Source organism: Simochromis diagramma, unplaced genomic scaffold, assembly GCF_900408965.1.
Source record: "Simochromis diagramma unplaced genomic scaffold, fSimDia1.1 OVJJ01000079.1, whole genome shotgun sequence".
In the NCBI taxonomy this organism is placed as follows: domain Eukaryota; kingdom Metazoa; phylum Chordata; class Actinopteri; order Cichliformes; family Cichlidae; genus Simochromis; species Simochromis diagramma.
The window spans coordinates 2,943,043-2,954,663 of NW_024387075.1; the positions used below are offsets into that span (position 1 = coordinate 2,943,043).

General features: G+C 38.9%; 1 protein-coding gene across 1 annotated transcript; it reads left to right on the forward strand.

Moving 5' to 3' along the window:
* Positions 1-8,374: 8,374 nt before the first annotated feature.
* On the forward strand, positions 8,375-11,361 carry fibinb (fin bud initiation factor b). The gene has a single exon (XM_040045514.1). It carries the CDS (start codon positions 8,846-8,848, stop codon positions 9,464-9,466), a length of 621 nt encoding a protein of 206 aa, XP_039901448.1. The 5' UTR covers positions 8,375-8,845; the 3' UTR covers positions 9,467-11,361.
* The last annotated feature ends 260 nt before the right edge of the window (positions 11,362-11,621 follow it).

Sequence of the window (11,621 nt, forward strand, 5' to 3'; positions counted from 1 at the left end):
AACCAATGAATAAAACAAATCCATAACAACCATTCAGCTCACGTCCTGCACCGATTCTAAATCTAAGATCAGGTTACAGATCTTAGACCTCAGAAAAAAGTGGTCTGTAACCAGGGATGGGCAACGTGTTACTGTAATCTGATTACTTTTTTCAAGTAACAAGTAAAGTAAGGGATTAATGTTGCAAAAAAGTAATGTTGCTTTCGCGTAAGCACGCTGTGTTACAAAACCTTTATTTTGTTGGTGAGAGTGTCTCATGACAGTGACGTATGAGCGTGCAACGTCTGTCGCAGCAACAGACGTATGGAAAACATCAATGGATAGTATGGAGTGCGGGAGAGAGTACGACCATGCAGCGTTTAAAGCTTGGAAGTACTTGCATTACTTGTTTGATTCCGTAAAATGTGACAAAAACATTAGCGTCCGCTGTACACTCTGTGTGGGAAGAAAACTTCTTTCTACAGCAAAAAATTAAACTTCAAATCTGAGCAAGCGCCCGGCATGGGAATGTGAAATTCACAGAGAAACAACCGGATCCCCCCACTGACACGACCGCTGTGACACCGGGCAAACCTCCACCGGGCCCACTCCTGCTAAACAGCTGAGAATAGTTTTTTTTTTTTTGCTGTGTTTTACTTGCAGTTATTTGAAAGAGTGAGTGTAAACACAAAAGATCATTTTATTTTATATGCAATTTGTAAAAAGAGACTTGATGAAATATGCAGAAAAAAATAGAATCGGGCTGGAAGGTCTATTATTGCTTTATTACGTATACAGGTTGTATCTCTATGTTTAAAAAGCAATAAAGTTACTTTAATAAATAAGTCATCAGTAAGGTAACTGGATAACTTTCTTGGAGAAGTAATCAGTAATTAGTAATTAATTACTATTTTCAAGTAACTTGACCAACGCTGCCTGCAACAGGTGAGTGTTCCCAGTCTTTTCAGGCCATGTCATGATACAGCAACTTGTCAGGCCAAACCTACGTTATATTCTGTGTTATTGGTTTTCTGGCCCTTAATGGGGGCTTGAATGTACAAAATAAACACCATGTTGTATTTAATAAGACTTCAAACTAGTGATTCAAGCCATAATCACATCAGACAAATCAGAGGACCCCAAATAGTCATTTTCCTATATACACCCCATATATAACTGTACTGCTTTTTTTTTTTATTACCAAAGGAATCACTCCTGCCAGCCACTAGGCACAAAGCAGTTTTACTGCAGTGGATTCACTTTTCCAATCCAGAAGATAGATCCATCAGTTACATATATAGTCTCTTGGAGACAGGAGAGCTGCAGGTTGTGTGTCTATTTTCAAATTCTGGCTTGTTAAATTTTTTACTCAATTTCTGCCAGTTGCAACTTTACCAAAAACAAAATAGTCAGGGCTTCAATCTATTAGTGAAGTTTGGGAACCTTGAATCTTTCCCCCACATTAGTGGCATTACGACCTGTTGCTGTTAAAAATTTCATAGAGATCCCAGACCAATGTGCTGGACAGAAAGAAAATCCACCGAACTGTGGCGGGTTCATAAAAACAGCAGTTTGGTTGCATTTTACAGTCTCTGCATTTACAGTTGTTGCCTTTCTGAAATGTCTAACTGCTTCTGTCTGAATCTCTGTGCCAACACATCTGTTCATATGGAAATAAAGATCATGACATGTTCTGCATATTGTAAAAACATGTGTCTGGTGTGCATGTTGGACAGAGTCCAAAGAATCCATTAAACCCATGTAAAAGACTGGGCTGGCAAACGTTTTACAGCTGTACGGTGACGTAACATCACACTTACCGTGTGCATTAGCTCCGTCTCACCAGAACAGAGGGAGCCCAAAAAGCGCAAAATGATAGGACTGTCGACTTTACAGATACTCTGGACTTTTTGCTTTACAGATACTGAGTTTGAGGCTTCTTAGACGAGGCCATGCATCTTCAAGCTCAGCTGTCTCCCTGCTGTACTATCTAAATCCTCCATGGCCCACTATCTGTCAGAAAACACAATAGATTTGCTGACTAGCAGAAACAGCTGATAATGAAAAGGATAAGAATGAATATTGGAATTACCCTTTGTGGAACGTTTTACAGAGACTGAGTTGCTGCACAAACAGACCTTTTAAAGGCCCCATAATGTATGATATGAGTGCCACCATCCTGTAGTCACTGGATATGCTGGGTCATTATTTCTCTGGCTCGTGGATATACAAGCCAAAGACAGAAGAATGCCACGGGGTTCCGTTTCTGGATATAATTTGAAACAAACTATGGCATAAGGGCTCAAAGTAAGCAAGGTTGTAACAAGTGCAGCCAAGAACAATTTCATGGGAGACTTTCAGTTGTGTCTAATTGGAGGAGACTAAGTATGGCAGAATTTCGTTGCAGCATTATACACAATTTTTAAACAAGTGAGCTACTGTGTGAAAAGGTTTAGGTCAGGAGATGCATGAATGGTCCAAATGTGTGTTGTGCTCAGATCAAATGCTGGAAAAATGTGCCACAGTTTAAGACATGACCTTTTGCCAGATGTTTAAATTGTTCAGATGTCTGATATCAGAATTACCACAAATTCGCCAGGCTGCATTTCCTGCATTTTACCTGCAATTTTATGTACATGTATTTTATTTGTGCTTTTACAAGATTCAAATACCTAACTAAAGATATCATAGCATCCATTTGTGGTCAAAAGAAGATCAGTCAGATGACCCACATTTGAAAGGATTTATTTTAGCATGAGAATAGAGTTAGATTTGGCTTCTAGGCTCCACATTCACCACAAACAGGTTATAAAGAGAAACTAAGAGTCTGGAGGGGCTAAAAAGCAGATAACCTCCTTAATCGTCATGTGGGTCCTGGGTTAAAACGTCAGACAAAGATGCAGGACAGAAGCAGCACTGACAGGTCAGAGAGAAAGAAGAGAAATTTTGTAGATTAAATAAACCACAAAATGCGGAGGATGCGTTTGATATATGATGTGAGGCATTTTAAGTTTATTGCTGCCTCAATTATCACATTTACTTGTCTTATCTTTAGGCATTTTGTTACTAGAAGCCTGTAGCAAAAACACATACGTTCTTCCAATTTGTAGTTTGTTATCGTTGGCATTTTTAATAGATTTAACTCAGTTTGACAGACCTAAAATAGTACTTTTTCCAAAAAGCTGATTCCTAAATAGCCAATTTTTTGACACATTGCATGCATGCTATGCAATGTGTCCCCCAAAAAATCTGAGAAGAAGCTGGCCTGAAAAAAAAATATCCATAGCAGATGAACATTAACTCAAAGTCATGTCCTTAAGAGACAGGGAAAAAACTCCAAAGAAAACCTGACACAGGACCTGAGAGATGCTTCTGGTCCTTCAGTGGATCCATCTGCTTTTTACTGAAGTGTCATGGGAAGTGGTCTCAGTGGAACGGTGGCTATCCAGAAGCCATTCTTAAGAAAGTAAAACAGGGAGAGAAAGCTAGGGTGCCATCTGGAAAGCATCTGATTGTCACTGCTTTGTTTTCAGCATGGCAAAAATCCCAAACACACTGCCAATGCACTAAAAGTATACCTGGATAGAAAAATACTGAATGGATTTGAACATTATTGAAGCATTGTGGAATCGTCTTGACAAAAAACAGAACAAAAGGCAGAAACATCCAAAGAAGAGCTTTGAATGACCTTCAAGAATCCTGGAGAACTATTCCTGAAGACTACATAAAGAAACTATTTGCCTAAGAGAGTTCTGGCTGTGTTAAAGAATAAAGTTGGTACCAAATAAAGCACCTAGAGGCAACTTTTGTTGTGAGTTGTCTAAATAATGCTTTTATAAATTGAACCAAATACTGATTTCAAAGATTCTTAGAATTCTACAAACTCTGTTTTTGCCTCATAAAATTTCCATTTATGTTTGCAAAGTTTCAACAAATTTCTAATAGGATACCTCAGTGCTTTTTTCACAATATTGTAACTTAGTAAATATATACTTTTATAATAAAAAGAGGAGTGGACAAAAGATTGCCAACCAACCTGATTAGTTAGATTAGTTTAATCAATGGAGATTTGTATAGACTTTAACCTGTGCAGCAAGCAAGCAAGCTGTTCCTTTTTAGCAGAGCGCTTGCAAAAAGGGAAGTTAAAACAATTCAGTCATTGTCTAACTCGTCTACCTATTTTCCCTTATCAGACATATACTTTATATTACACATACCTACCCACAAACCCTAGGTCTTTGCCAAATTGCTCAGTGTCGCTTTTGTCTTTGAGCCATCTGCTCCTGTTCTGCCTGCTGTGTCACATCTGCCATCCAGCTCCTTTTTGCACTTTTTCCTTTCTTTATACTCTTCTGAACCATGATCAAACGCCCATAATTTAATTTGCTCTGCTCTTGATGATATTCATTTTTACCTACAGGAACTTAGGTAAGAAAGAAGTCAATCCAATAACCACCCATAACATGGTCTCCAATAACATCAATGACTTTAGAGCAGAAGTAAGTCTTACCCGGTGCCATTTTCTTTAAAATAAGCCTTATTTGCAATCATAGGAAACACTCTGAGCCTGATTGCTGAATCACCCCGAGTCAAGCTCAGTTTGGGAAGCAGCTTGCCAAGCTGGGATCTAATCCCAGTTCGGTCAATTTAACTTAAAGTTGGAGGCACTTTATCACAAACAAGGTTGTTAAATGCTGTTATGTATTGTTAAATTCAATTTTCATTCAATATCCACAATAAAGTGGAGAAAAACAGACTGCAGCAGCTCATGCTGCAGAGAACTGGGAGGACAGAAATATCTGGCTTGTGTTTTGTGTCGCAGCTTTAGTGCTGAAAGAGGGAGGTCACTAAAACCTCCTCACTGTTTTTTTCCCCACTTTTTTTTTATTAGATTGTCCTATGTGAGTAGGTGGCTTTTTCACCTCTTGAAAATGATTTAATGTAGATGCATGCCACAAAAGGCTTTGAACCAAAACAGCATCACACCCTGAGCCCATAATGTGACTTCATTTTCCATTTCTTTTCTTCCTGACACCATAGAGAAAGCCCTTCTGCAGAATGATGTCACAGGATGGGCGCTGTTAAGCGTCTCAAGGCCTGTCTGGTCTTTGACAGCACATTGAGTTGACACTGCAGGTTTTCTCATAAAAGTGAAGGTTGCACTTACTGCTGTCACGACCCAGATGCAATGAGCAGCAGAGAGGATGGAAATAGCTTTGCACTAACACATTCAAACCTAAAACAAAAGCAGTAGAGGCAAATCTGTAAGTAAGCGGGCACTGTATTGTTAAAATAGGGTATTCTGAGTAGGGTGGAGGCTAAATGATGATTGCTGGAGAGTAACACAGAATGCCCAAACACCCATAAACAGCTGAGCCCACTGTTAGCTAAAAAAAAAAAAAAAAATACAGGACGTTAGTGGGAGCATTGACAGTCAGAAGCTGTCACAGTGTCTTATTAATGCTGGTGTGGGGGGATACAATTTATAATGGAAAACCTGGAAGCAAGAACTGGGTGGGAGAAAACATCAAATTCTCTCTTTTCTCAGTTCCTCGTGTCAGCGAGGGTAGATCCAGACAGGATGAGGAGTGAGGTATTTGTCCACATCATAAATCTGACTGATTCACATTGCAGACCTTGGTTTATGTAAGGCTTATGTAACAAAGCCATTGACTTTCCTTTTTTATAAATATATTTCTCACAATGTTTTTATTCAACCAACCGAAAAAGAAATAAACATTTTAACATTGTGTTTACCGAACAAAACGTGTCATTCTCGAGCTAAATTCATGCAGGTCCCAACCCCGAATAATCACTCATGTGGCGAAGAACAAAATTCCTCTGAGGTTGGTGACGGTGTAACGTTCACTGTTTCAACAGGAAAGATATCCACACGCTGAGCGGAATTGTGGGTTTGACAAATTAGATCACTCTTGAGATGTTGCTCTTTGAGATATAGAATTACATATAAAAACAAAATTATCCTTCCCTTGGTGCGTTGCTTTTGTGACTAAAGCCGCTTACAAATCACTACATTTTCAATTTAATAGCAACTCTTGGATTTCCAGCCCTGGCAGAGTGTTTTAATACAGGAACATATTTCACAGCTGTGGTTTAATTCACAATCAGTAGTTACGAGCATGAGAATTGTAAAAATCAAAACAAATTACATGTCAATGCTAAACAAAGTTTTCTTTCCTCATTCACTATCTCGTGCATTTTCACTCCCTTAGCTTGAACTAGACTCGGCCTGTCATTTGACACCAGTAAGTGACCCAAAGACAGGTGGCTACTGTGTTAAAGCCTGCTTAGCAAACATGTTTTTACACTCCTTGGATTCGACTTCTCTATGTCCCGCCAGCGCTACAGATCTGAGTTTTTTACATTAATGTGGACTGCATTAGCCAAATACAGTACATTTCTAGTCTTATCATCCTCTTAGAGGGCTTTAAACTACAAGCCACATTTAACCCGGTCACACAAGTCTCTTTTTATAGAGCAGCAATCCTATCACACACACTGGCTGATGGATCAGCGGCATATTGTGGGGGTTCAGTATCTTACCTGAGGCCACATTTTGGTTCAAAGAGTCAAGGATCAAACCACCCTACTATATTAAACAAATAATGCAATATTTGGCAGAAGCAAAGTGAAGGTTAAAATGGTTTTCTTTTACAATGAAGATTCTACATTATCAGGTTGGTGGAAGAAGTACAACCCAAGTCCAAAAAAGTTCACGCCGTGCAAAATGTAAATACAAACTGATTGCAAATCTTATAAAACTGTGTTTTATTCATTGTAGAACACAGAAAACACATCAAATGTTTGAACTGAGAAAATGTGCCATTTTAAGAAAATAATGAACTAATATTTGAATTTGATGGCAGGAGCACATCTCAAAAAGGTTGGGACAGGGCAGTGCTTACCACTCGGTAGCATCCCATCTACTTTTAACAACAGTTTGGGAGGAAGTCAAAGGCAAACCATTTCAGCACCTGGACACTCCTCAGACAAAGTCATGGTGTTGTAGTAGATGTATCACTGTCTTGCTGAAATGTGCTTTCTCTGAAAAAGACATCTGGATGGGAGCATATGTAAAATTCTAAATCTAAAACTGGTCTTTCACTGATGGTGCATTTCCAGATGTGCAAGAACACATGCAGGTTTTTGAACTGAGTGCTGATAGCAAGCTAGTTGGTCCCTCTCCTCTTTAGTTCAGGAGCTACAGCATCTGTTTTCCCAAAAACACTTTCAAATTTGTCTGACACCAGGACAATGTCAGTCCTTTTTAAATGAGCTTTGGCCAGAGAAGACAGCAACATATTTACATTTAGCTTAATTTGCTTTAGTGGATAGGAGGACGAACAAAGACAAAGACTTATGGAAGTGTTTGACTTACATTTTACACACCATCCCAGATTTTCTGAATTGCTGTTGTTTGGGAAATGGAAATAGCATACTATAAAAAGAAAAAAAAAACTTAAGTCATCTATCAATTTTCTTAACTTCTAACTTTAAAATGGCATTTCCACTATTGTTTGCAAACTGCAGAACTTGAGTAAAAGTCCACAGCAGCAGACCATTATCTCACCATTAACCCTAGCAAATCAATAATGATGCCTAAACCCTTAAGGACCGTTTTAATGTAGCGTATTTATGGGGGACAAATTGCAGGAACCTTGGATAGTATTGGGTCTATAACAGTTTATGACATAATTTATGAGAATATTTAATGTTTTGCATATAAAAAAGTAACTAGTAACCATGGCTTAAAGGCAAATGTATCGATTACTGTATGTACAGTAACTTTAAAAATTAAGCTACACGAATTACTATGACTGTTCATAGGCAGCATATCAGTCTCTATTTATTCCAGTCTCACAGTCCAGAGAAACAAAACATCAGACAACACAAAAACGAGATTAAAAACTGAAAAAAGAAATGCACCCACAAGGAGACAGCTATACCAGCGTCTCCACATAGACTTGAGCCAATGCACTATTCTGCTATGAAATGCAGTGACTTGGATGTAAGGTGTAAGAAAACAATCCTGCAAACTGTAATGAAATCAGATACGTTTTTCCTACATACGTAATGCTGTTTGTGTCCACATCATCTTTATATTATGCAATACTACCACAGAAATTATATGTCTGCCACACTTCACGTCAGGTATTAAAAAACAGATTTTATAAAACCAGGCCACTACCTGGTTATATTCACTATAATTTTAGGGCCGATTGCATTTCATGTTTACATGTGGTCTTGTGTAGCCTATATTTCTCGGTAGGGTAATAACTTGTTGAACCTTTTCTGCCAGCTGGTCACGGTTATGTGAATTCACACAAACTTGGTCTTTCTTGGTTTCGATGGGGCTTTAACAGCTTTGGCCTTGCTGGTAGCAGCCTGGTGCAGACTGAATGCAGCCTTTTAAGTGACGGAGGGGCTGTAATTTGAGAGTAGCACAGAGGTATTATTAGCCAAAAACCGAAGCGCGGCACTTGAGACTTCCAGATGTTGCGTTTGAGGCACCAGACTAAAGCCGGGGGTACAACTGCTGAAACAAACTTTCATACATCGCCTTCGTGCTCGCCGACAGTGATGGGAGTTGGCAGGCTCCGTTAAAGGACGAGAGGTGGAAAACAACTTACGCCACTTCATCTGCTCGGACCCAGAAGAATATCAGAGAGGGTTGCAAGAAAGTTTCAACCAACTGCGCACTTTGGACTTTAAAACTAACTGAAATGTTTGTGGTTTTCTGCCGGTTTGGGATTTAATAGACAACCGGGCTCATATTTTTTCGAATACATCATTTTTAAACTTATTTATTTCCTATTTGTGAGTATATTTGGGACAAGTGGGCATCATGGCTCTTTTTCACTTGCTCCTCTTTGCCGGGTTATCACTGTCGGTGTATGGAGGCTTTTACCAGGGACCTTTACATCCGGAGATGTCTAATGGTACTTTCCATCATTATTTCGTGCCGGACGGCGACTACGAGGACAACGACGACCCGGAGAAGTGCCAGATGCTTTTTAAAATGAAAGACGAGCGAAAGTGCAGCCTCGGCGAGGACCAGGACGCCGTCATACGGGATGATTTCACTATCATCAAGAGGCAGATCGAGGACTCTGCCAGGGTGCTGGAGGGGATCGGGAAAAGCATCTCGTACGACCTGGACGGAGAGGACAGCTACGGGAAGTATTTGCGGAGGGAGACAACCCAGATAAACGAGGCGTTTACAAACTCGGAGAAATCTCTGCTGGAGCTCGAGGTGAAATTCAAACAGAGCCAGGAGAGTGAGCTGAAGGAGGAGCACCGGCTCAATGACGACTTTCTTAACATGATAGTGCACACGCGGGACGTCCTGAAGGAGACGTTGGACATTTCTCTGGGCCTGAAGGACAAGCACGAGCTCCTGTCTTTGATCATCCGCAGCCACGGCACGAGACTGAGCAGACTGAAGAACGAGTACCTCAAGTTCTGAGTGAAAATAGTCCCTAATCATCTCATTAATGCAGCACCACATTTTTCTTTTATTATTATTATTGTTGTTATTATTATTATAATAGTTGCGCTTGACCAAGAGACAGAGGCAGAGAGAAAATTACATACCAGGGGCATAAAGCCAGAGCATAAAGGATCAGTTCTCCTGAACTAACAAATATTTTCCTCACTAAAATGTTCTGTAGATGAAGATAATTTTGGGTGCGTGTGCCCCGTTTATTTGTATTTGTATTTTTAACATATCTCTAAAGATTTCAAGCCAACAAATTAATAAATAAATAAAAATTAAAAAGTGCAATATCATAATTGGCATTGCAAAATCTCAGGGAGGAACCAAATGTGTTTTAGGGGGGAACTTTGACTTTTTTTTTTTTTCTTTTTCTGTTTTTTTTTTTTTTATGTTGGCTTCATATTCCAATTAAGTCAGTTCGAAACTAAAAACGCAGTATGGGGGACATTAACTTGGCACTGCATACACTGCAGTAATGGTAGAATTTCTTTTTGAAGGAATATAAAAACAAAGAACCTACCCTAACCTAAAATGTAGCTATCTCCATTTGTAAGGTACAGATAGAGTTAATCTGTTCTTCTTATTATTATTATTTTAGAAAAAGTCTTTTGGACTGTCTCTGGCACAGTAAAGCTTTTGTTAAAATAAACAAGAAATATGAGTAGGAAACAATCTTTAAATATTCTTATGAAAAAAGGAATAATCTTTTTCATCTTATGCAACATAATCCAACAATAATGTGATACCATTTCTGGGGGCGGGGGGACAGTTAAGACATTCCTAAATTTGGTCTATTTCTCTCAGAATCATCCAAATACCAAACAAATCAAAGTGCTTCATCCAACTGATGTAAAAACATGATGTAAAAAAATTCCAGTAACACAATCCAGGTTTAGTTAAAGCATCCAGATATTAATAGGATAAACAGCATGGTGACAATTCTGTGTGCACTGTTGTACTTTGATAACTTTGTATACTCTACAATACAAAATGTTAGTAGAATATCTAAAATGATTCAATATAAAGTAATGTTTTACAGTAGATAATACATCGCCTTAATGTTACTCCAATACTGTCTCTCTGCAAGTGAGTGTACCAGAAATGTCTCTTTTTGTCTTTTTATTGGTTAGTGGTCTGCGTTTACCTGTCACGGCTTTCTGCATGTGTGTATGTGTGGGGTTATGCGTGTGAAACAATGGCTTTGTATAGGAGTCAGCCAATCACAAGAGTGACAAAAGGAAAAATCCTTTTTCAAAACACAGGTCTTAGTTTGAGTTTTCCAACACTCGTTCGGTTCTCTCTCAGAGTGAGTTTTGGAGCAGAATCCTTACCCTGCGCTTAATGCCATCTATTTGGTTTGACTTTGACACCAAAATTTAAATAGATTAGCAGCAACATTACAAGGTTATGTGTTTATGTCGCTCTTAGTTTGTGCTTCAGACGAGTGTTTCTGGCAAAACCAAAAATAATGTTTACATATGTATCTGATGTATGTTTTTGTTTATAGGCTAGCAGACTTTGCACAATTCTTTGCTGTCGCGATGCTAAAGGTTGTGACATGGTTAAAAATGCAAAGCCTCCTGTAGTCTTTGAAAATGTACAGTGTTTTTAGAGGTAAGTAAATACTGTGAGTGCCAATATCTTTATTACTGAACATCTATTATGTATTCATTGTTTATATAAATAGAGCAGCAAAAAAATCTATTCTTGTATATCTTTAAGATATGTGGCCAGATGTAATACTTTGATGGATAAGACTGCAGGCAGCACTAGTAGACTTCTGTGTCAAATACTAATCTGTAAAACAACATACTTAATGGATTGCGTCGAGTCTTCTTAAATAAAGAAGTTGTGTTTGAAGTACAGTGTTGCTGCAACAGCTGGTCCTTTGAGCACTGGGTCCCTCCCATTGTTGTTGTTTTCTTCTAGTAGTTACTGACATGAAAGTGAGTTTACACCATTCATTATGTTGCAGGGGATCCCCATGGATCCCCATCCAGGAGGTCCTGAGAGTTTGTGGTGTTTAGCACACCCCACAATGTTGCTGTAGCAGTATAACAATGGGGGAATGCACAATATATTGCCACGTGCTTCAAAACAAAGTTGCCTTCCATGTTTGCTTTAC